Here is a 26924-nt window from a genome sequence, read left to right as displayed (position 1 = left end):
ATAATTAATAGTTTGAATCTGGAATGTGCTCATTTTTGAAGGCTTGGTCCCCAGATGGTGGTATTCTTGGGAGGTGGTAGAAACTTCAGGAGGTATGGCCTAGTTGGACAAAGTAGGTGGATATGCCCTGCAGAGAGTATATTTTGTCCTCTGCCCCTTCTCTTTGCTTTCCTGGCCACCATGAGACCCATAGCTCTGTTTCACCACAGGATTCCTACCATGGTACTCTACTTCTCCAAAAGCTCCAAAGTGACAGGGCTGCATGACTATGTACTGAAACCTCTGAAATCATGAGCCAAAGTAAATCTTTCCTTAAGTTGGTTTTTCTCAGGCATTTTTTCACAGCGATGAAAAGCTGACTAACACAAACAGGTTGGGCATATTCCACAAATAGGTTGGGTATTTCCCAACTTATGACATTGTTGAACTTAACAATGGTTTTCTCTAGATGCGACTCCTTCATAAGTCAGGAAATGTGCCCAGGACTCATACCCAAAGTTATTTTCTGGACATACCTTTTAAACATGCCTATCCTCCAGCTTCTATGCTCTATTTGTTCTTCTTCCAATTGTTTCAATAGTGCCTACTTTCATATAATCTTTTAAAAATCAGTGAGGCAACACCTTAACCTGATCTTCACTGGGTCATGGCTCAGAAAAACAATACTCCAGTGACTGGAGCTTTGACCTGCTGATAGGTCTTAGAAACTGCCTCAGAATCAACGTCCTTCTGAGCTTCCTTTACTTCCCCCTCTCCCAGCACAGGGAGAGACTTTCCACAAAATTCCCATGTCAACCTGACTGGCTCCACCAAGAGAGGGATTTGCCTTCCAAATGCTTACTGAAATTTCATTAACCAGAAAGACTAAACTAGTGTCACAGGAAGGAAGACTAGAAAATCAAACATCACATCTAGAGCCCAGAATGTTGTCCCAGGCCATTGTCTATTCTTCTGACCCCATTAATCTTTACTAAAAACAAGGAATGTTAATGGGAGGACTTCAATAAAGTCTTTGCACAGGAGTCTTACCTTCTGTTTGGATTTTCTAACCCTATACAGTCGAATTTTCTATAAATACTTAATTTCCTTTCATTTTTGCTTGCAAACCCAGCATTTCTTATGTGAACTCATTCCTTTCTTGAAAAGCCTTGCTAAATTCAACACAGAGAAAAAAATTATACACTTATACTCTGCCTCTTTTCAAATGTTTCTCCTGGAGTTCAGTCATAGAAGGAAAGTGGTCAGCCTTACAAGTTAAGTACATGAAATTTTTACCAAATATTTTGGCATGGTATAACAAGGGCCCGTAGTTTTCCAAACTGACAGATGTTTCCTCACTGCCAATTGTCTGACTGCTTAGGTAATGTTTTTTGTTCTTGAGTCTTGTTAGAAGTTCTCCATTTCTAGGTATTAATTTCTGTATTACTCAGAGCAAAGGCTATGAGTAACAAAGAGACACCAGAATACAGTGACATGAAGAAAATGTAAGTTTCCATCCCTTTTAACATAACAGAGAGACCTGGACTGGCAGGGCAATTCTGTTCTGTGAGGCCCTTTCATCTTCTTTTCTGCCCTCTCCAAGAATCTCTTTCTCATCTTCCTGGTCACAGTTGGCCATAGCCATGCCCGTGAAGGAGAAAGAATGAAAGCAGCCCAAGGCAAGCTACCTTCCTTTAAAAAGGTAAAGTAAAGATTGCATTCATTGTTTCTAGGTCCATTGGTAAGAACTCACCTAGATGCAAAGAAGGATAAGAAATATAGTCTCCAGATGAGTGAACATGTAACGAGCAAGACAAGAATAATAGATTTTATGGTGATAACCATTAATCTTCCATAAAAAGTGAGAAGAAAAATATACCCATGGTAAAGAAATCTTAGAAATGCAAAGAACAGAAGGAGAGAATGAGGATTCTGTTTCTCAGAAGGAAAGAGAATAAGAGTCTGAAAAAATATATGGCACTATCTATCTGGTGGGTACTCAAATTTCTATTTCATTATTTTTAGTATTTGGGGGAAGATAATTATTTTAAGGAAAATAGAAAAAAGAAATACTTGAGAAGAATAATATAACAATAATGGTATGAAGAAAATCAGAAGCAAATGGAATAATGTTAAGTTATCGGGAGAAAAAAAACTCAAGAAAAAAATTTTTATTTTCCAAGACAAGAAGGATAAGAAAAGGAAATGTTCTTTGAACTTGAAACTCTGGATGTTATTGGAAAATAATTTTGGGCAAAGCTAGATATCAATGAATTGAGAAGAGAAAATGAACAAAGAAAAAAGAAACTGCAAGTATTGATGTGATTTTTAAGAACACTGGTTTTCCACAAAAGAAAGAGGATGATAACTAGCTATGGCTAGTTTCACTTGTATGTGGACTAGGATGAGTACCACCCCCATGGAGCTGAGTTGGGGCAACCTTTCCTAAAGACTAGGATGGTCCCAAGTTCAGAACTGCTACTGTATGTGGGACTTGAATGAGATCCTAAGACCTCCAGAAACCACACCTCCATCCTCACTTTCAGGGTCGGTTGTTACTGCTACTCCTGTGTGAGAAAGATGGCTTGCTCCCTGGAAAATCAGGGGATTCAAGTGAGGTGTGAGAATAAAGAAGGACCAGAAACACCTTAGTCATAGCCGAACTGTGGGAAAGGCCCTACCCCTTCAGAACATCAATTAGATGGGGAGTGCAACAAATGAATAAGGAATATGAATCAGCTATAGTAAAACTTACAAACTTCAAGTACCTTTTGTCTGACAGACTAAACTGCATTTATGAGCACTTCCTTTCGAAGCTCCCATCAGAAGAGATGTAGAGCCAACAAATTCTAATTAAATTAGTGCTATTTCTTCAATGTGGCAGAGAAAGCAGGAATCTTTTGATAAGCTCAAAATTCCTTTAAGAATTTCCTCAAGAAAGGATTGGATTGTGTTGTCTCTGAGGGAACTGAAATGCTTGTTATCGCAGTATGGTGTTCTAGGTGACTTAGCTTGCAGTGGAAAAAGGGCTGAACCACCACTGAGAGACTTACCTTTGGCTTTATTCATGAGCCTTGGGCCCATTATCCTCTGGAATCCCCAAAACTGAATACTTATACAGATGAAGTCCCAGTGCTCATTCAGGTGAAGGGGGCATTATGATAAAGAAGAACAGATTAAGGACTGAGACCTCCTTTGGTGGGAGGTAAATGTTTCTGAAGAAGATAGACAAGATCACCAGTTTGAGTCTGAAAGAAATACAAGGCAATGCATAAGTGTCAGGGGAATAGAGGAAATATGTTCCTTATGAAGCCTGGGTCTAGAAAGTGCCTCCCTTGAGTGGTTTGTCACCACTTTTAGAAAGACTGCTGGAGAAATGTGGTTCAGGATGACTCTCAACATCTGAAATACAGCTTTGCTCTGTGCTCAGCAAAAGGCTTCACATCCATGACAAAGTCCAACTGCATTAAAATAGACTTAACAGTGGAAAAGCACTCTGGCAAAGTGGGGAGAAGGTGTGGTTAAAGACTGCAGTGCCATTTTAATGTGGTCAAGCTGTGTAGTTCAAAGGAGTTATGCTGAGCCACACTGATTGAGGGAGGGTTTTATTGATTTTGCTTTTATTTTTTAATGGGAAAGACTTAAACTTGTTTTATAGGTTAAGTGTAAAGACACAGTGAGAGTCGGTGATTCAAGATAGAGGACAGAGCATAATTGAGGGAAGAAAGGAAAATTTAGATATTCTTCTAAACTATCAGTTAAGATATAGTTGTTCCACAGTTTGATTAGCAAATATTTTAAAAGTATTCAATGTATTAAGGCTTTCTTGGGTTCATTAACATTTTTTATCCAAAACAAAATCAGCAAAGAGCCCACTTGAATACTGCTATAAAGAAAGAAATTTTATCTTTAGAAAATAGCTAAGTCACCTGAGATTTATGTTTTTTTAAATGTCAGTAAATTAACAGCCTATTTTTAACAAATTGAGAAGGAATTCACAATGATTAGGACACCTAACATTTACTAATGAGAAATAGGATATTAAATCATGGAAGAAGAAACCAGGTTAAATTTAGGACACAGCAAGGGTTATCGATCCATGTTGTAAAATATATTCATTGATTATTTATACAAAACCTCCAAGATAAAATAGTACTAACCTTTAAATGGGCTCATCTGCAAATTTCATTTTTCTTATCTCTTCTTTCTGTAAAATGTTTCCTGCACCAAGTACGTTCCCCAAGAATCACTATATCCTGAAGCCACTAGATGACCATAAGACCCACAGGAAGTCAAATCAATGCACCAGCAGAGTTGATTAAGCATGGGAAAGTCTCCATTTTATCACCTACATAAGGGGATAATAATAGTGTTCAAGTTCATAAGATGATTGTGAGAGGTAGCTAAAGAAGTACATGCTTGCTAGATGGTAGATAATGTATTATTATGTCTATAAACTTCACATTTGCCAGGCTTTTTCTCTAGAAAGTTAAGGAGTAACAAAGAGTCAAATGAGAATGAAGACACAGTTTTGCATTCCTATCAAGGACAAAAAAGGCTTGAGGGGAAGGAAGATATGTTGTTCCACAGTTCTATTAGTAAATATCTTAAAAGTATTCAATGTATTAAGGCTTTCTTGGGTTCATTAACATTTTTTATCCAAAACAAAATCAGCAAAGAGCCCACTTGAATACTGCTATAAAGAAAGGAATTTTATCTTTAGAAAATAGCTAAGTCACCTGAGATTTATGTTTTTTTAAATGTCGGTAAATTAACAAGCCTATTTTTAACAAATTGAGAAGGAGAAAATCAGTTCCATGGAATGCAAAGGCAAGCAGTGCTCCATGCAGAAATTTGTTTCTTTCTTTATAGGTCAAAAACTGAAAAGTCTGGTAACTTGGAAAATTAAATTTACTGTAGTAATTGGCATTAATGAACAATGTAATCTGGTGTGGTACTTCCCATGATAGTCTGGGAATATATTTTTACATAAGATTTTAATGTCTTGTTAAATGATGAACTAATAAAGCATTTGGGTTGTAGAGGGATAGGGTGAGGCAGTATAAACACCTGAAAAAATATAACTGAGATAAATGGATATAAAGTGTTGTCTTAATCATTCACTATATATTCACCTTAAAAAAGGTTTGACATGATATGGACACAATTAATAATCATATAAATATGTAGTATCCTTTTGGAGTACACTTGGAGAAAAAGCTAGAAAAGGGAAAAGTAATTCTTTACTAGAATGTTAAAAAGTCACTTTAAAAAAAAACAAAACTTTTTTCCTCCTAATTTTATGAGTGAATAGTCAGACATAGTAAATACTACCATATTTCTATCTCACTTTGTTTAATATACAGCACAGTAGCTGGCTTAAATATAAGATGATAAATGATACTGTAGATGATAAATGTGGACGATAAAAGTCTAACTGACTAGGATCGAATCACAATTCTACCAATTCCTGGCTTCATGACTCAGAGAAAAGAACATGATCTTTCTCTACCTCAGTGTCTTCATGTGTAAAAGAAGGACAATAGTATCTGTCTTACAGCCATTGATGTAAGAATTAAATGAGTTACTTCATGTTTTAAGTGCTTGGCATATAGTAACCATACAATGTAAGCCAATTATTATAAGTGTTGAATAAATGCCTTAGGCTTCAGGGGTAGCACTCAAGGAGTCCTGGAGCCCTGGCTTTATCTAGGAGAAGGCTGTGATGCAGATATTAGTATATTTAATGTCAAAAATCTTGGCTATAATTGAGATTTCTTGAGTTATACTGTGTGGGGGTTTCAGCCACATCCAGCATGGATGAAGGAAAGGTTAACTGTGGTAGTATGGTGGTGCCAGCAGTAAATCAATTAATTACCAATAAACTTATCTAATCAATAAACACACAAGAGCCAATACTCTTTTAAATTGGAGGGGACATGAGGGATCGGGCCACACCAGATCTAGCCTCTAACAAGATGGAGTAACCCACCTCTCCTTTATTTATAGCCACACAGGTAAAGGGGATCAGACAAAGAGGGGCTTCTTTTGTGAGGAAAGGGATGGGGTGGAGTTAGGGGAGCCATTTGTTTAGGGAACTAGCATATCATCAGATGGTAAGCCACTCCCACACAGGGCCACTTACTCCTAGGCTATCTGGAAGAATCTACCATGGCTACCAGTTCCTGGGAGTCAGGCCTCTGCATCTCATGGCTCAACCAAGTCTGATTCAGGTAGATAGGGATGGCTTCCCACAATACTGGGACAATTTCTGTCACCCGTCTGACCCAATGTTCCAGAAATCTTCAATAGTGGGGAGTATAAGCAACAGTCCTGGTGGTTACATGGCCCTAGTTCTGTCTCTCACCCAGACTAAGAACCCAGCTTTATCCTACCTAGTCATGGGTAGGCATTATATTGATCAGAGTGGTCTCCCTGGTTGTTGCAAAAAAACTTCAGTCTTCTTTGTCCATGCTTTTCTGCCTTTGTTAGGACTGATGGTTGAACTTTGATGGAATGGGACCTAGCTTACAGGACCTCTAGCAGCCCAAACTCCCTGGAAGCCCATGACTTTTCTCTAGGAGGTCATGTCAAAAGGCCAGTGCTTCACACAGTGAGGCTCATTGTTAAGTCACTGCTTGGGTGTTAACTGTTATTACCTTTCCTGTACACACAGTAGCTATTCTAGTACACAGCATGTAGTATCTCTCAAAGAGAGACCATTTGTTTCTCACACCCCACAGGAGGTTGGAAAGGCATCCCTACTGCTCGACATTGTTGCTTCCAAACCTTTTCTCCTCTCCAAAACTCCAGTTCCTTTTAAGTTTTTATCATATGGTTGCACACCCTGTCTTAATCAGTGTCCCCAAAAGGATACAGATGGCACACTCATATTAGGTTAATTTAAGGATGATTTAATAAAGGCATAATTTACAAAGGTGTGAATGGGGTAGGGAAAGTACAAGTGATAATGAGTTCAGTATCCAAGGGTCAGTAACAATGGAGCTACTACCATCTTTGGGACAGTAGGAACAAAGGAAGTGTTGTAATCCAAAAGGAGAGATATGTACAGAGAAAGCAATGGAAAGAACAGAGACCTTAAGTTCAGGAATATAACCTTCCCTCTATCAAATCTTCTGCTAATGATCCCCACTGGGCAAACCCAGTCAGAACCAGAAAACAAAAAACATGTTGATTTAGTCCACTGATTTCAGCTAACATGGCATGGGTAGAGTAGAGAAGCATGGTGAACGGATCTGGTGAGACAAATGGAAGACATCTGGCTCATGCCCTATGCTCATCTTGTTTGCTGTACACTTTTGGCTTCTTAGTTTTTGAAGGTTTGAGTTCCTAGCTCATTATCATTCTCTTCACCCCCTGATGCCCCTAACTTATCTTTTTCATTCATTCTAACAGTCACACCATAAATACTACACTCCTCCATCTCTACTCTCCCATCTTTACCTCCTACTATATCCATAGAAATGTCCACAGACCTCACTCCCTTGCAAATAACCTTCTCTTTCAAGTGTATTTACTTGTCAAAATTCTGTTTAAAGTCAATTATGTGTCTTTCCATTTAAAGAAAATACATAAAAGTATACTGACTACAATAGCCAGATTGTGGAACCAACCTAGATGCCCTTCAATTGTTGAATGGATAAAGAAACTGTGATATATATATATATATATACACACACACACACAATGTAATATTACTCAGCCATAAAGAATAATAAAATTATGGCATTTGCAGGCAAATGGATGAAATTGGAGAATATCATGCTAAGTGAGATAAGCCAATCTCAAAAAAACAAAGAACGAATGATCTCTCTGATAAGTGGATGATGACACATAATGGGAGGTGGGAGAGAGGCAAGAATGGAGGAAGGAGGGACTGTATAGAGGGAAAAGAGAGGTGGGAGGGGTGGGGGGAAGGAAAAAATAACATAATGAATCAAACACCATTACCCTATATAAATGTATGATTACACAAATGGTATGCCTCTACTTCATGTACAGAAAAACAAGATGTATCCCATTTGTTTACAATAAAAATAAATTTAAAAAAAAGTATGCTGATTGGTTTCTCACTACATTTGTTATCATAAGCTTCAAATTAACATTTGAACTTGCCCAGAAATATTATCCTGGTCCTGGTGAGTGTGCCCATTATTCAAGATTATTATTTTATACCTTTGCCCTCTTCAAGCCTCCCACACTCTACACACTCTCAGTGCTTACCACCAGTTCTACAAAATTCCTTGTATCTGTATCCATATCCATGTCCTCTATCCTTTTACCATTGAATAAGGGTCACTCTTCCTATCAGTCTCTTTAACATCAACAAACACTGCTATGTCAAGAAACTCTCATCTTTGGTGGGGACTGTTTCTACCATGCTGCTTGACGGCACATCTTAAAAAATAAGTTTTCTTAATTTCAAATTCTCTATCTTCCACCAATTCCACCCTGTTCCCCATCAAAGAAAAACTTGAAACAACTGTCTAGAGAAACTTCTGATTGTCTTCACCCCCATTCTCTCTTCTGCTTGTGCATCACTACTCTGCTGTGCTTTCCATCCCCACCGTTCCACGGAGCGATGCTTTTTAGATCCTCAGTGACTAACCTATTCCCAAGTCATCTGATCTTACCCATCAGGAACAGGTGGCCTAATTGACTACAGTCTCATTCTTAAATCATTTTCCCTTCTTAGTTTTTGTGGATACCATCCTCTTCTGACTTTTCTCTTATCTCCCTGATTTTCCTTCTCCATCTTCTCTGCTAGCTCAATGTCTTCTACTAAACCTCTAAATGTTAGCAACCCCAGTCTCCTCTTTATCCTATGCTGTCCAATACAGTTGCAACAACCTACCTGTATCTGTTTGAATTTTAAAAAATGTAAGTAAAGTGAAATTAAAATGCAGTTCCTCAATTGCAACAGTCGTATTTCAAGAGCTGGATAGTCACATGTGCATCACATACAACACAGATATAAAACATTTTCATCAGTACAGGAAGTTCTATTGGACAGGACTGTCCTAAACTCCCTCCTCAGTGATCTTACTCAGCCCTATGACTTTAAATATTAATGAATTCTAAATTTATACCTTCATGTCTGATTCAAGCTTCTGATATGTATATAAAATTGCCTATTTAATATAATCACTTGGATTTCTAACAGGCTAGTCAAACCAAAATCCAAAATGGAACATTTCATTTTCATCCTCTCCTCCCTTTCCCCACCCACAAAACCTTATTTCTCCTCCAGTCTATTAGCAAATTACACCATCTAACCAGTTCTGAAGTCAAAATATCTAGAAGTCATCTCGATTCTTCCTTTTACTTCATCCCCAATTATCTAATACGTTAACAAGTCTTATTGACTCCACCCATAAAATGAATCTCAAATCTACCGTCTTCTACTTCTACTGTCATCTCCCTCATCCAAGATTCTTGCCTGGGATACTGTCCTACTTATATGATATCCCTTGCACCTAAAATAGTGTCTAGCACATAGCAGATGCTCATTCAATATGTTGAATAAATTAACACACAAAATCCTACAAAAAATGAAAAAGTCTGAACTTCTAAAAAACCTTAAAATATGCATGAATAGTAGATATTTTCCATGGAAACTTTAGGAAAGATTTAAGAACATAATAATTGCTTCCCAGATGGACTACTTTTGGTTGTGAACCACATATCATTAATTTTGTCAACTATTGTGTTTTTCATGCTTTACATAGCACTATAATTTACCTCCATAAAATTGTTACCTTTTTAGTCAGTGCAACTCACCATCTCAATTTTAACTGCTGATTCTTCTGACTCAGTCTTAACTTTTCTGATTAACCCAACACAGCTTCCTGACCTCTTGATTTTCTACACATTCCATCACAGCCCAGAACTCAGCCCACCCTATAGACGGTTTTGTTCAGGGATTCTCAGCTTTGCTTCTGTCTGCCTGTTACCTAACTCCTCTTTGCAGTCCTCAACTTCCTTGGCAGAAAAACTAAAAGAGACTGACTTTCTCATTAACTAAGAATAACTCAATCAATAATTCCAGACAATGTTTCCTATTCCATCATCCTAATTCTCTACATTAACTGGCAGCCCCCAAATGCTTGATTGCCTCCATTCAATTCTAGCTCCATACCAAGAGTGCTCAAACTGATATTTTTCCTACAGATATAGGTAATTATAGTAGTTAGGGGATAGGATAATAGTAGATGCAAGAGCATTCTCTCAGTATTAAGTCTTTCCTAATAAGGAACTTGGAGCCTGGAGCCAAGTAATTATTATAATCCTGACATCTTCATTGCATGTGTCAGTTTACAAAGACACACTATCTTCACAGCAATAGCGACACTATTGCCTCCTACCTTCAACTTCCTCCTCTCCAGAAGAGTTCAGTACCCATCCTCCATCTAATGTTCTATACTAGAGCAGAATTGTGTCATCCTCCATTCCTACCCCTGCCAGCTTTGGGGTCTTTTTCTTTTATTCATTGAGTAGTGATATGAAAATGCCATAAAGGAGTGAAAAAAAGTCTGTTGTGAGGGATTCTGGGAAAAATTTCTTCATCCTTAAGGAGCAAAAAAAGGACCCAATGACAAGATAACCTCTGGTGATTGCTCTGTGTGAATGGAATTTGTGGGGCCACTTATGTCTTCTTTTAAGCATGAAGGTAGAGAGTCTTAGGTGGAAGCCATTTCTGAGAATGGCAGAAACAATAGATTTTTTTTAAATGACATTGTAACATTCTTGAGTTGTTTTTCAAATTATACAAGAGACCCTCTTCTGGAGACTTTCAACAATGTATTTGTTAAGTCCACCAAGGGATTTTGATTTCCATCAAAATTTGAGACAATGACCTCTAAATCAAGAACTATGAATTTTCTCCACTACTTATCAACTAAGAAATCTTAGGCAAATTATATAACTTTTATGGAATTTGCTTCTTTTTTATAAAGAGGAAATAATGTCACTTTACTGGCCTTATTGTGAAGATGTTGGGTTAAGAGGATTAGATGGAAGACTACATATGTAGAGTTTTGAGATTCACAAGCCAGAAAAGGATGTAGCCAAAAAGTCTCCCAAACTCAACTGCCAATTCGGGAATTGACACCTGGTTTCATAAACTGATCCCAGGCACTTTCCCTGGAGATTCAGTTCCAATAGTTCCTTGGTGGACTCTGGAAGGCTGCACCTTCAAATACATCCTAAGCTCCAGGTAAATGTGACCATTAGGTAAGTCTGAACTGATCAAGGAAAATATGCTATGTAGTACTCCTATGCTACAGAATTAGGATTTCTGGTTTCTAATTCTGGGTGTGACACTCTTCCATTTAGGCAAGCTGTTGGGCCTTTCTGCACCTGTTTTCTCACCTGCATACTTGTCCTATCTAACCTACAAGTCTGTGGGGGTCCAAAGGCAAATCACATTTGGGGTGAAGAGGTTTCTTTAACTTCAGTATTTTATGTTGCTATAAGGTGGATTAAGTAGACAAAAATAAGCAAAAGTGGGATTGGAGGAAGTATTGGCAGATAATTATTTTTCTTGAGACCATGAGGAACAAACTCAGAATGCTTTGAGGTAAAATCAACTGAATATTAATTGTAGGACAATAACTTCTCTCTCCTACCACCTGAGCCACAGGGCTTCCAATCCTCTCAGGAACATGGCATAACTTGAGGTGATCACCCTCAACCACTCTGAGTATTTAGTGAGAGCACCTAGAAAAATTCAAGACATGAGTGTTGGGAAAGAGTGGGTTTACACAAGAACACTAAATTCATTTTGTTTTTCCCACTAGGATAGTTTTTACTGACAAACATTTCCAGTGATGTTGGTATGTGCAACAGAAACAGTTCAGGAAGGGACAGAAAAGGAAAAAGAAGATGGAAGAAGCAGAAGGGAGGAAAAGGAGAGGAGGGGAAAAGCGCTGTATGCTGTTAGTTTCAAGCCAAAGTTGGCAGGCAGAGCTGGAACACCTCCTAACTTAGGACCCGGGGAGGCGGGGGGGTCTTTCGAAAGTTCAGGTGGCCTGACCTCATTACTGGCGGAAACCAAACTTCTCCAGCGTTTAACTTCCCGAATTTCGGTTTATGCCTGGAAGAAAGCTGCGCAGAATCCAGTAGGGCAGCCGCAAAAGTCCGCAAAGCCCTGGCTTTTCCCTCCGGACCTTAGCCCCGCCCACCTCGGGATAGCCACGCCCATCGAGAAGCGCGTTGCTGAAGTGTGGGTCTCCTCAGCGCCCGTAGTTGCGAATTTTGCTAGTGCCAGGAATAATACGCAGGCGCCGTTCGTTTGCATGGTGTGTGTCCTTGTTTTAGCTGCAGCGGTCGGAGCTGTGGCGGTGGTCCTACTCTTTCGACTATGGGTAGTGCTTCGGCCGCAGGACGTGACGCCCCGGGCGTCTCTCAATCTCCTGGTGGTGGCTGGGTCCGGTAAGTATCAAGGCGGTGCCTGCTGGGCTTGGGTCGGTCACTACACACCCCAGAGTACACCGCGACGCTCTTCTCTGTCTCCTGAGCGCTCTTTGGAGCGTTGCATGCTGAGATTTGTAGTTTTTCTGCGTTACCGGAATCAGCCCAGCCAGGGGAAAAATTGCTGTTTTCTGACGCGGTTCAGTCCCTTTTAATAACAAGTAATTTACACTTGTCTGTAATTAAGCCTCCCCGTAGCTTATAGCTTTCTAACAAATAATTAGTGAACAGAAAACCCTGACGCTTTTGATGCTACCATGCAGTTTCCCTGTTTGGCTGTTGTGCATTATTAATGTAGGCACTTTGTATTTAGTTTAGGAAACACAAATACTAGATGGTAAATGAAGCAAGGTGAATTCTCATTTATAAATATACAACACCCACGAGGCCAAAATCATTGGCTACAGATCATAGAACAGTGCATACAGGGTGGCAGACTATGTAGTAAATTGTCGTGTCAGGTAGACAGTCCATATCTACCAGCTCTGAAGGCACTTAGATTTTAAAAGGACAGTTTTGACAGCAATGTATATGTATTCATGCATGGCTTACCTTTTGAGAATGCCCCCCTGTGCGAACATTATAGAGTCCTTTACACAAACCCAGATGTTACAGAATACGGGATGTCTGGTATTCATACATGTGGTATAGTCCCAGGGCCATGGTGAACAGCACAACACAAGATCAAATCAAACACAACAGAAAACGATGCCATCAAGAGGCAGTAAACATGAGATATGTGAGACTCCTGCTGTCTAGGACATATTTTATTTTATAATATTTTTAATAAAAAGGAGGTGTACAGTAACAATTAAAAGAATAGTATAGTAAATAAACCAGTCACAGTCACTTATTATTAAGTATTATGCATTACTCTACTTGATTGTATGTGCTATGCTTTTATGACAGGAAGCATCACAAACAGTATTGCCTTGTAGCTACTATAACAGCTGTGATGTCACTAGATGATAAGAATTTTTCAGCTCCCTTATTACTTATAAGACTACTGTCTTATATGCTGTTTATCATTGACCAAAAATATCATTACGTAGTGCATGACTACACACACACACACACACACACACACACACGTATACACAGTATGCATTTGGAAATACCAGGAGATTGCATGCAGGTAGAATATTTATAGTGTAAGCAAATTTATGAATATAACTCATTGCTTTATTCATTTATTATTTCCAGCTAAACTCTGGAAATAATAAAACTGACTAATGTTACTTGCCATGGAATACTGTGTGCTAAACACTATGAAATATACAAAAATACAACAGTGGATGAAATGGAGAATACAGAAAGACTAACAAGTGACAATACAAAATGAGTACTTGCCACAGTGAGGTAAGTGGCTAAAATCTTATATAATAGTATAAGAAGAACAGCTATGCTGTGGCTGGCTGTGCAATGTTCAGGAAGGGCACCACTTTATCTGAACTTGAGCAGAGGAAAGGCTAAAGGATGGGGTCCAGGTTTCTGACTTGAACAAATGGATAGAAGTTAAAGCTGTTCACTTGATAATATTGGATTTGGTGGACTTGAATCCAAAATTATTGAAAATTCATCTGGCAAGTGGTATCTTACCTCATTCAACACATTCAGGGTAAGGAGGGATTAAGGACCTTCAAGAATTATGCAAGTCAAAAAATATCTTATAATCAAATAAATTTAATAATTCATGCTGAAAATTTTGAAGTAGGGAGAAAGCATTTTCAATGTTCCCCTTGTAAACCAAGCAACATTTGATCTTTAGGTACCATAAAATACTATTAGTAGAGCACTTATATTCAGAGAATAACTATCAATATATGCTACCTTTCTTTGATACACAGTGTGTTCTCTTCAGGCAAATTTTAGATTTAGTATTGAACTCATTCATTCAACAATAGGAAAGCATATTATTTTCTGGTCATTGCAAGTACAGTGGTAACAACGAACAAAAATCCCTGCCTTCTTGGTATTTGCCTTCTGGTGAGGTAGAGACTGAGGGATGTAAAAGGTAAAAGAAAGAAATAAGACTGTGTAGTAAAGGTATATAGTGATCAATACTATGACATGGGACGGGGAATAGCATTTAAAAATAGTTGTCAAGGAACACCTCCTGGGTAAATGACAGCTAACCAATAGCAAGGAGGTCAAAGGTGACTAGAGTAGACTGAATAAGAGGGAAAGAGGCAGGTTATGAGGTCCCAAAGGGAACAGAGTTTGGAATCAGATTACAAGAAGCCTTTTATTCCATCTGAGACACAGTGCCATTGGAAAGTTTTAAGCAGACGTAAATAATTTGGTCTACTCTTTTTAATAGGATCTCTACTGGATGCTGTGTTAAGAATAGCCTGATGGAGAAATGGGAGTGGGGATGGAGACCAGGAAGCTATGCTCATAATCCATGTGAAAAGTCACAGTGACTTGGAGCAGGATGGTAGCAAAGGAGTTGGTGAGAAGTGATTAGATGTTGGATATATTTTAAGGTAGAACTGTGAGGATTTTATTCCTCAATAATGTATCTTAATGTAAGATTAAAATGGACTCAGAGTTCGTCATTTTAATGAATGTTTTGAGTGAAAGTTTCCTTTTGAGAGAGAGAGAGAAAGAGAAAAGACTATTAAAGCAGGTATACTGTAGTTTCCATTGCAGTGGAAGACATTGTGAATATTAGGTTTTATCCTTAATTAATTGTTCCAGCTGTGAAAACAAGTACCTACTCTGCAAACCACAACATTTTTCAAGGTTAAAAATAAAAATACCGAAATGAGTATAAACCAGATGTGTAAATTACATGCCACATCTCTTACTTCTTTAAAATTCTGTAAAATTAATGTGTGATTTTTATTCCTGAAATTCACACTTTGTTACATTTCTTTCTATGTATAAATCCTTCTAGGATCTGGAAAGAAACTACTCTTTTCCTACTATTTAAAAAAGTGTGTGTGTATGTGTGTCTGGCTGGGGTTATAGCTCAGTGGTAGAGCACTTGCCTAGTACATTTGAGGAACTGGGTTCAATCTCCAGCACCACATAAAAATAAGTAATTAAAATAAAGGTAGTGTCTCCATCACAACTAAAAAAAAATTTTAAAAAGTGAAAAATAGGGCTGGGGAGATAGCTAAGCTGGTAGAGTGCTTGCCTCGCAACTGCAAGACCCTGTGTTGGATCCCAGTACCGCAAAAAAAAAAAAAAAAAAAAAAAGTAAAAAATATATGTGTTGAGGGGAAACCCATACTTAATTTGTTTGATTATATTTCTGTGTTCATACATTATTATTAAAAGCTTGTTCTTAGAACCATAAAGAAGGTGGAATAAGGGAAGCCTTATGTTACCCTGTCTTGATCAAAGGCAAGAGGGGGTAACATTCATCTCCTGTAGAGAATGTTGAAGACATCAGCCTGGCTGAAGCACCGAGCTTAAGACATGAACCTAAAATAGATGTAATGTGCTTAAATGGTTTGTGATAGATGTTCTTTCATTGTTGTTATTTGCTTGAAAGAAACTATAGTGAACATGCAGTTAGCACTCCTTCATGTCCAGTACATTTTACATCCTTGCATGCAACCAATGGCAGATCAAAAATATTTGAAAAAAAATTGCATTTGTACTAAATATGTTGAAACTTTTTTCTTGTTATTATTTTCTAAATAGTATGTATGTAACATTTACATTATATTAGATATTATAAGTAATCTGCAGATGGTTTAAACTATATACAGGAGGAAGTGTGTAAATTATATGCAAATACCATACCATTTTTCCAAAAGGACTTGAACATCTGTAAATTTTGTTTCCATGGGTATTCTGGAAACAATCTCCCACAGATACTGAGAAGATGACTGTAGTTGATTTTTAAATTTAGGCTTTTGAAATTAAGATATTAAAATTTGGAAGATGGTATGATTTCAAAACCTGAATGTTGGAGCTGGGGATATGGCTCAGTGGTAGAGTAGAGCTCTTGCCTCACAAGCACTAGGCACTGGATTTGAGCTCCAGCATCAAAAAGAAACAAAAAATCCAAAATAAAAAAAAAATGGTGAAGCTGGTAAATATTTGAGCAACTGCAGTGTACTGAGACCTCTGTTAGAAACTGAGGTTACGGTGGTGAACAAAATATCTTCCTTAAGTAGATCCAAGCCCTCAGGTCATTGCTCATGCCTTCAGTACCTTTCTTCTCTACACAGAAGCCTTCATTGTATTGCCTGATCTCACTTCACCTTCACCCTTCTTTCTAGTATTCCCATCATTCCATGACTACACCTCAGATCTTTATGTCTCATGCTCTAACAATCCCTGTCTCTTGCCAGTGACCTCCGTACTTCTGTCTTTTCATTGTCTTCACCTTTCAAGTCACCTGAACCTTTACCAGGATATCTTCCGTACTCTTAGAGCATTGATATCTCCTTGGTTCATTCCCATTTTAGTTTTTCTTGCTGTCTTGCAGCCCTTTTAGCTTACTTTATGGTGTGTATCTTACCCTTTTCCTATCAGTCTTCTTGATTACAGGAACTGTATCTATTACGTCTGTATGCCTTCCTCAGTACCTACTGCTAATGTCCAGTTTATTTTTATACAGTTTATTGTCTTCTCCCTCTACAAAAGCAGGATTTATGCAAGGGCATAGACTATTGTTTTCAAATGTTCTTGTGTCTTTTGAGAACTGTGCAATTAACAATAGTTCCCCCATCTTTGAAAATATGATACCCATATAACTTGGTCAAATGGATATATAAATTATGTATTTCTTAATCTTAGGCCTTCCAATATTTTTTTCCAGGTGGGCATACCACAGAGATCCTGAGGCTGGTTGGGAGCTTGTCCAGTGCTTACTCCCCTAGACATTATGTCATTGCTGACACTGATGAAATGAGTGCCAATAAAATTAATTCTTTTGAACTAGATCAAGCTAATCGAGATTATAATACCATGGTAAGTGATTATTTCTGTTTCTGAAAAAAAATTATAAGTTGTACATTGAGATTAATTGTCTCTGAAAATAGCTTCATGGCACCTTAGTGCCCTACCCACAATAGACAGTCAAATGTTTACTAATATGATGAAATTTATTTCCTTTACTACTAAAAGATGAGAATTGCTTTAAAATAGAGCTTCGAATTATAAAGTGGTTACTTTTTTATATTCTCTTTTATTCTTTTAGACAAAACAGTTTTCATTGACTTCCAATTGTGAAATTGTTTTATTTATAGTTAGGCACATAAAACATCCAGTACGTATGCTTATTAGCTATTCATTGATGTTCTTTATCAGTGTATTGTATTTATTGATAATTTATCTGTGACTGCTTCTTATTCTTCAAATCATATTTGTATCTGCCGTTAGATTTACTTTTCTGTCCCAAGTTACTGACTTCATTTTAGCATTCAAAATTTGGAATTAAAGAAAAAAATAAGATTACTTCTTTATGGAGGAGGGAAACCAGAGCTGTTCCTTGTGTAGACTGTCTCCATCCATCTCTTTCTCTGAGAATTGCCTGGTCACATGGCTGCATTGGGTTGCTCAGAAGTGGACAACTGACCCACTTCAGGCCCATCGTAGTCTTCTGCTGGACTTTTTACTTGGAGATCCTGAGAATGGAATCCATCCCTCTTCAGGGGCAAACTGTGTTAACGAAAAAACTTAGGAGCTACTGGCAGTCATATTTTCACTTACAGATATAGTCTATAGACAGAAGATAATAAGGTAATAAGAATGAAGATAACACCCAGGAATAAGATGAGAAACCAGGTAGAGAGTGTAAGCACAAGTAACTGGGACAGGAGCAGACCTCAAACAGATCAGCAAGCTTTCCTTTATTGAGCAGCACAGTCAGTCAGTAAGGGATCGTAGGGGCTCATTTTGGGGATGCAAAATGACCTCCAGTTACAGAAGGAGTCTGTGTTTTATACGTTATGATGAGGGTGAATTAATCTTTGGAGACGAAACAGAATGTGTTCAGTCAGGAAAAAAATTGTAAAAAGTGCGAAACTTATTGTTTCCTGGAAGGGATGAAAGCTCAACTTGGCTGGACTGTTGAGCTGTTTATCCTCTTCCCCTGGGATCCATTGTTACCCAGAGCTTCACTATTTGCTTTTCTCCTTCCAGGACCCCTGCGCAGTGGGAAAGGGTGAAAGTCCAGGGCCCTGCATTCAGTATCCTCCTCCTCCCTTTAGGACCCATTGTCACTGGGAAATGATGAATATTTGCCTTCTTCCCTTGGGGCCCATAGTTACTGGGAAAGGAATTACTGGGAGAGGATTAATGATTGCCTTCCTCCTTCCTCCTCCTTCAGGTCAGCCATTTTTGGAGGGTTGTCATTTCCCTGTTCTGGGGATTGTAATTTTTCATATCCTTCAGAGAGTCCTACCTTAAGTGACTCCAGAGGTCCTGCTTCATCTGTGTTGGTCCTGGCTTGCTGATTCTTCTCTTCCTTGGAAATCAGATCTGCTAATATAGCCTTTCCCCACTCCTCTGTATTCACACCCTTGCCCCATGCACGCAGGGTCTCTCTCTCTCTCTCTCACTCTCTCTCTCTCACTGAGGCTCACAAACATTTTTTTTAGTGAACCAAACTTTATTAGTTTTTTTCTCTTCTTTTCCATTAGTACAGTATAATTTTACAAAATATTGGGATTTGTTACATATTCATACATGCATACACACTTTTTAAAGTATTTTTATTGAAGCATTATAGTCATTGAGCTCATTTAGGCAAAATCATGCATGCAAGGAATTTGATTTCAATACCCATTTCCCCCCATTTCTCTCCCCCTGTTATTATTCTCTACTGACCTTCCTTTCACTCCTTTATTTATTTATTTATTTATTTTTGATTGGTACTTTCTACATATATATATAAGGTGAAAGTCCCTTTGGTACATTTATATATGCACATAACATGATTTTATTAAATCTTCCTCTTTCCCTTCCTCCCACTCTCTTATTCTCCTGCTCCTCTGATCTTACCTATGTATTTACGCTATCCCTTTCCCCACCCTCACCACCACCACTGCCTTCTTTCCCTTCTTTTGCTCTAGCTTCTACATATGAGAGAAAACATTTGATCCTTGATTTTTTGAGTCTGGCCTATTCCATCCATTTACTGGCAAATGCCATTATTTTATTCTTCTTTATGGCTGAGTAAAACTCCACTGTATATTGAAACCGCATTTTCTTGATCCACTCATCTGTTGACGGCATCTGGACTGATTCTGTAATTCAGCTATTGTGAATTTTGCTGCTATAAACATTAAAGTAGCTATATCACTGTAGTATGCTATTTTTAGTTCTTTTGAATAAATACCATGGAGTGAGATAGCTGGGTCATATGGTGGTTTCATCCCTAGTTTTTTGAGAAATGTACACACTGCTTTCCAGAGTGGTATACTGATTTGCAGTCCCATCAACAATGTATCAGTGTACTTTTTCCCCACATCCTCACCAGCATTTATTATTTGTGTTCTTGATAATTGCCATTCTGACTGGAGTAAAATGAAATATTCATGTAGTTTTGATTGCATTTCTCTGATTGCTGAAGATGTTGAACATTTATTCATACATTTTTTTTGCCTTTTGTGTGTCTCTTGAAAATTTGCTGCTTATTTCTTTTGCCTATTTATTGATTGGGTGATTTGTATTGGGTGTTGAATATTTTGAATTATTTTTATTTTCTGAATATAAATCCTCTGTCAGAAGAGTAGCTGGCAGATTTTTTCCCTTTCTGTAGGTTCTCTCTTCACATTCTTAATGAGTTCCTTTGCTGTGCAGAAACTTTTTAATTTACTGGCATCCCACTTATTGATTCTTGTTTTTATTTCTTGAACTTTAGGGGATTTTTTGAGGAAGTCAGTGCCTGCACCTATATGGTGGAGTGTTTTCTTTTAAAAATTGCAAGGTTTCTCCTCTAATACCTAAGTCTGATCCATTTTGATTTGACTTGTTTAGGGTGAGATAGGGATCTAATTTCGTTTTCCTACATATGGATGTCCAGTTTTCCCAGCATCATTTGTTTAAAAGGCTGTCTTTTCGCCAACATATATTTTTTGGCACCTTTGTCAAGTACCAGATGGCCATAAGCATGTGGGTTCATCTCTGACTCTTTTATTCTATTCTATTAATCTTCATTTCTATTTTGATGCCAGTACCAGGCATTTTTTGCTACTATAGCTCTATAGTATAATTTGAGATCGGTTATTGTGATGCCTCCTGTATAACTTTTCTTGCTCATAATTGCTTGGGCTAGTCTGGGTCTCTTATTCTTCCAATTGAATTTAAGGACTGTTTTTTTCTAGTTCCATGAAGAATGTCATTGATATTTTGAAGGGAATCGTTTTTGGTGGTATGGCCATTTTGACAATATTTACTTATGTTTTTGAAGAATTAACTCCTGATTGCATTTATCCTGTGTTTTTTTTTTTTTAATTCTCTTATTTCATTATTGTTGACGCTGATCTTTATTATTTCCTGTCTTCTACTGATTTTGAAGTTAGTTTCTTCTTCCTTTCTAAGCCTCGAGATGGAGCATAAGTTTATTTATTTAGGATCAGACCTGCCTATTTTTTTTTTTTTAGCAGGCATGCAATGCAATAAAATTTTCCTTATAATACTGCTTTCATACTTCCCAGAGATTTTGATATGTTGTATCTTTGTTCTCATTTGTTTATAAGAATTTCTTGATTTCTTCTCTCATTTCTTTTTTGATCCATTCTTCACTTAAAAGAGTGTTGTTCAATCTCCATGTATTTATGTGGTTTCTATTATTTTTCTTGCTGTTGATTTCAAGTTTCATTCCAGCAGGACTCATGGGAGTTTATCAGTGTTATTGTATTTGCTAAAACTTATATTGTGACCTAGAATATGATCTGTTTTGGAAGAGATTTCATAAGCTGCTGAGAAGAGGGTAAATTCAACTGTTTTACGATGAGCTATTCTATAGCTGTCTATTAGGACCATTTGATTTATAGTATTATTTAGGTTGGTTATGTCTTTATTCATTTATGCTTTGATGACCTATCTATTGGTGATAAGGGTATGTTGTATTGGGGTCAGAGATTTAATGTCAAGGAGTATTTTTTGTATATAATTGGCTACACTGACATTTGGAGCATATGTATTTACTATTGTTATTTCTTCATCAGGCTAAAGGCATTAAGAGCATTTTCAGTGGATTATTATCTTCATCAGGATGTAGTGGCCTTCTTTGTCTCTTCTGATTAATTTTTGCTTGAATTCTGTTTTGCCAGATATGAGAATAGCCACTCCAACTTGTTTTCAGACTCCATTTGTGTGGAATATTTTTTTCCATCCTTTTACCTTCATCCTTGTGAATGTCTTTGCCTATGAGATGAGTCTCTTGCAAACATCATATAGTGGATCTTACTTTTTGATCCATTTTGATAATCCATTCTTTTAAGTGGGGAGTTGAGACCATTTATATTCAGTGTTATTATGGATATGTGTTTACTACCATTTTGGTTCTTTTGTTATATTTAATTCTGTCTTGATTCTCATTTAGATGACTAGTCTTCTGTTGATCTTCGTCTCTTTGGAAGTTCTGGGATTTGGTTTTGGGTATCTCTGCACAGTTTATCTTTCAGTATTCTTTGTAGTGCTGGCTTGTTGGTCATGTATTCTTTTATTCTTGTCATGGAAAGTTTTTATTTCCCCATGGAATATGAAGGAGACCTTTGCTAGGTATAGCAATCTTGGTTGGCAGTTGTTCTTTCAGAGCTTGTAGTACCTCATTTCTGCCCTCCTTGATTTTAGGGTTTGAGTTGAAAAGTTAGAAATGTGCTTTTTTGATTTGCCTCTAAATGTGACCTGATGTTTCTCTCTTGCAGATTTTAACATTCTTTCCTTATTTTCTATGGTAGGCATTTTGATTATGATGTGTCTTGGAAAAATTCTCTTCTGATCTGGTCTGTTTGGGGTCCTGTAGGCATCCTGTATGTCTGTCTCTTTTTTGATAATAGGGAAAGTTTTCTGTTACTATCTCATTGAAAACACTCTTAATGCTTTTAACCTATATCTCTATGTTCTCTTCTATCCCATTCACTCTCAGGTTTGGTTTCTTGATGTTGTCCCAGAATTCTTGTATATTCTGATCATGTTTTTATTTTTTTCCCATTTATTGCACACTGTGTACTAAAGTTTATGTACCCTATCTTTAAGGCCTGAAGTTCTGTTTTCAAGGGATGAAATTCTACTTTCTACACATTCTAATCTATTGGTGATGCTTTCAAGTGAGTTTTTTAATTTGATTGATTGTGACTTTCATTTCCAAGTGTTTTGGTTAGTTTCTTTTCAATATTTGTATTTCTTTATTGAAATGGTCTTTCATCTCCTGTACTTGCTTATTTAATTCATTCCTCAGATCTTCTTTTAGTTCACTGAACATTTTAATAATCAGTTTTTTGTAATCTTTCTCTGGAATTTCATTTAATTCCATATCTATGGGATCCTTTGTTGTAGTTTTGTGAATTTTGGAGGGAGATTTATTTGCCTGTTTTCTCATATTTTCAGAGGTCTTGGACTTGGGCATCAATTGAGATGTGTTCCCTTTCCTCTTTTATACATGTGTCCTTACATATGTAGTTCTTTTTTGTTCAAAGATTGCTCTCTATTTTTGATAGATGATTAGATGTCAAAGTGTGTACCTAAAGGTCCCCTCTGGTTGTTTCTCCTGAGTGCCTGGTTGTTAGTTTTGGGTTTTCATCTCCCTAGTTCTGTGAGTTGAAGTAGTGTTAAGATTCACTTGGGGCTAGATCATGTACACATTTAAAAAAAAAAAAAAAATCTGTTTGAGTTTTGGTCACTTGAAAACAAGATCCCTCCCCTAACACACTATTAAAATGTATTCTTGGGAAATCCATGTTAAACAAGATCAGAATGTGAATCTACATTCTCTCATTTAGCCATAGAAAAAATATATGGCCCTTTTTTTAAAAAAATACATTCTTAGTTGTTGATGGACCTTTATTTTACTTAGTTATATGTGGTGCTGAGGCTCGAACTCAGGGCATTATACAGGCCAGGCAAGCGCTCTGAGACCACTGAGCCACAAGCCCAGCCCCAGGCCCTTTTTTTATAGTGAGAGATGAGCCAAAATGCTTACACTTTTATTTTGGTGATCAATACTACATTAATTTCTTAGGGCTGCTATAACAAAATACCATAAACTAGGTGGCTTAAAACAACAGACTGTGTTTTCTCACAGTTCTGAAGGCTGTGAGTCTGAAATCAAGGTGTCACAGCACCATACTTCCTCTCAGGCTCTAGGGAAGAATCCTCCTTTGCCCTTTCCTGGCTTCTGGTGCTTGCCAGCAGTCCTTAGCATTCCTAAGCTTCCAGTGACATCACTCCTTCTAATTTTGTATGTTTAATCTGTTGTCACTTTTTGATGTTTTAAGTTATATCTTTACCCTTTCTTATCTTTGAATATAAGTATTTATAACTATATGTTACTCCTTATGTAACATTTTAACTGCATCTCATACATTTTGATATGTAATATTTTTATTATTGTTTGTTTCTAGGTGTCAAAAAGTTCCCATTTTGGGTTTTTCTTTGATTATTTCAAATTATTTTTAAATTTCTAAACATAATTATCTTTTTTAATTCATTTATGATTTTATTCCAAGTTGTTTATTTGCCTGAAAATATGTCTTGGTTTTGCTCTTCTTATTTTGTTATATTCTGCACTTATAATTCTAAGTTGAATTTTTTCCTTCATAACTATTTAACAAATATTTTTTGAATACCTGCTGGATGCTTGTTCAGTTGTAAGTAAAACAGAAAAATTTCTGCTCTCCGATGACTACTTTCTAATGAAGGGGGATAATAAACAAAGTAATTAAGTAAAATTTAAAATATGTTAGTGAAAATTTGTTAAGGAGATAAAGAAACCAAGGAAAGGTAAGAGGGAGTTTTGGGAGGTTGAAGATGGGGTTGCAGTTTTAGATAGAATAACCGGGAAAGGTGGTATTGGAACTAAGGTCTAAAGAAGGTAAGGTATCAAACCACATGAGGAAATAGAACCCTTGGCTGACTGCACCAAAGACCCTGAGGCAGAGCTGTGCCCAGTGTGTTTGTGAAACAGTAAGGAAATCATTGTGGCCAAAGCAAAGGAAACGAGGGAAAGCTGAGTAGGATGCTAGGTGAGACAAGGGTACGAATATTGTCCAGGTCTTTTAAGATCTTGTGGTCAATTTTTAGGCTTAGAGTTGATCCCAGTGAAATTGGGAACCACTGGGTTTTAGGTAGAAGAGTGACATGATCTGACTTCTGTTTTAACAGAATCACTTTAACTGCTGAATAAACTAAAGAGGAAAGGGGCAGAAGCTGGGAAAGGAGTTTAAAGGTATTGCAGTAATCCAAATGAGACATCAGTGTGGCTTGGACCAGGATGGCAAAGTGGGTATGATGGGAAGTCAGATTCTGGATATATTTTGAAGGTAAAACTAGTAGCTTTTCTGACAGATAAAATTTGGAGTATAAAGGAGGGTAGGGATAGAAGAGGACATCATGTCTTTGGCCTGATCACTGGAATAATGGAGTTGCTTACTAGAGCAAGGTTACCATGGGGAACAGGAGGGCTAAGTGTGAGATGTCTAATCATACCCGCAAATGTGTAGCATTTGGGTCCATGAGCCTGAAGTTCAGGAGAGATGTATGGTCTGCAATATAAATTTTGAAGTCATCTATGTATAGATGGTTTGACTTAAATCAAGGAATTGGATTAGATTACCCAGGAATCGATAGATAGAAAAGAGAGTAGCACTAAAAATTGGGCTCCAGAGCATTCTAACTTTCAAATATAGGGAAGCTGGTATCGTTATGGAAATATCAGCTGTCAGTTTGTTCCTTTGTAGGCCTCTTTCCCTGAAATTTTAGGAGCACTGCCTCTCTGGTGTAATTATGAAAGTGAGAGGTTCAAGGTTCAAGGTACTTTCTGTACCATTTGTGTAAATGGTGCTCCTTCCCTCCTCCAGTTTTCCTCACTTGTTTTTTTCCTCATATAACCTTGCCAACTGCAGTTTTCTTGCTATCAATAATACTCTTGTGGTTATAGGCCTTGACCTACTTCTTCATAATTTAACTTTTTTAGATTTCTTCAGTGAACCAGAACATGTGTGCCATTTTAAAGCATTAACAATAACTACATTGTGTGCTTGGGCAAAGTGTCCCATCCATATCACCCTGAGCACTTCAGGAATAAAAATGCATTGATTCACCCTTGGTTCTGGTGAAAAATCAAAACCCATTCTTTCCTTAAAGGCTTGTCCTGAAAAAGAAGACTCTCCCAGAAATCAGAAGATACAAATTACTAGTATTAATCACTTAAGGTTACTCAAGTAACATAGGAATTCTGTTTTTGGTTTAAAGCCCATTCAGAAATAGAATTAGTCAGAAACTTCTAAATGTCTTGCTAGGATATAGAAAAAATTAGTATTTATTCTGATATAAATATATAGCATATTTCAGCAAACTTTTTAAATTAATAATATAATTTTACTAATTTAGTGTTAGAGGTAACCTACTTTTTTTGCACACACTTAGCTGGTGTGGTGGTGCACACCTGTAATCCCAGTGACTCAGGAGTCTGAGACAAGGAGGATCACAAATTGAAGGCCAACCTCAGTAACTTAGCAAGACCCTATCTCAAAATAAGAAGGGCTGGAATGTAGTTCAGTTGTAAAATCCCCCAAGGTTCAATCTCCAGTACCCAAAACAAACAAACAATAAAAAATCTTTATTCAAATTTCTCCTGATTTCTTTGATTCCACATTTTTTTAGTGCTTTGTAAAATCTTTAGGTTCTTTAATTTGCCCTTTTTATAATTATATCAGAGAAATAATCCTGTTATACATTTTAACTCTACCATTTAATCTGTGTTTCTCTGAGTAGTTTTCATTTTTACAAGAGATAGGGTTCTTTTTACTAATAAGAGCTGAGATCAGAAAGGTTAAGAGCTAAGGAATGGGGGATGTTTGGCTGTGAAATTACTTAAGTGAAAAAATGTCTTGAAAATTCTTCTAAAGAAAAAGTAATTTCCACTGGAATTAGTTCTAAAGTAAAGGTAGCTAAAGTAATACCTTTCAGTAAAGACTGGGTAGGAACCTTTCCAAATAGAACCAATTACCAAAGTGATATGAAAGTAAATGATATCTCAAACCAGAGTGTTCTTCCTGAATAGCAGTAGTCTTCTGATGGGATTCTGTTTCAGCAGGGCCCCACCACCAGCCTGCAGGGTCTAGAAGGAAATCTGAACTTTGTCTCATAGCTACCTTCCTTGACAACCAACCATTACTCCTGGTAACTTCCGTCAGACCATGAGTTGGCCACAAAACAATTTTTAAAACTGCATTTATACAGGGTAGCCTCTTTTTTACATAAAACAATAGAAGTTGTTGAAAACTGACTTAAAATATTAAAACTTGGAAACACCCTTCTTT

The 26924-nt window shown here is 37.2% G+C and overlaps 2 protein-coding genes across 3 annotated transcripts in view; one reads left to right on the top strand and one right to left on the bottom strand.

Moving 5' to 3' along the window:
• The window catches only part of LOC306656146 (TLC domain-containing protein 4-like), an 87836-nt gene extending 75672 nt beyond the window's left edge, over positions 1 to 12164 (bottom strand). The window contains 1 exon segment of the mRNA XM_079131036.1: positions 12035 to 12164. Coding sequence (XP_078987162.1) covers positions 12035 to 12039 — 5 coding nt within the window. The 5' untranslated portion in view covers positions 12040 to 12164.
• A 41-nt stretch (positions 12165 to 12205) lies between these two features.
• ALG14 (ALG14 UDP-N-acetylglucosaminyltransferase subunit) overlaps positions 12206 to 26924 on the top strand; it is an 82740-nt gene continuing 68021 nt past the window's right edge. Inside the window, exons 1-2 of one of the 2 annotated variants that reach the window (XM_079131042.1) lie at positions 12206 to 12432; positions 17252 to 17403. In XM_079131042.1, coding sequence (XP_078987168.1) covers positions 12297 to 12432; positions 17252 to 17403 — 288 coding nt within the window. In that variant the 5' untranslated portion in view covers positions 12206 to 12296. The remainder of the gene's footprint in view (positions 12433 to 17251; positions 17404 to 26924) is intronic. The other variant, XM_079131041.1, reaches the window with a different exon arrangement.

Source organism: Sciurus vulgaris (genome assembly GCF_902686455.1).
Source record: "Sciurus vulgaris genome assembly, chromosome: 1".
Lineage (NCBI taxonomy): Eukaryota > Metazoa > Chordata > Mammalia > Rodentia > Sciuridae > Sciurus > Sciurus vulgaris.
Note: the sequence above shows the minus strand (reverse complement) of the source record. Positions and strands in the feature narration are given on the sequence as shown.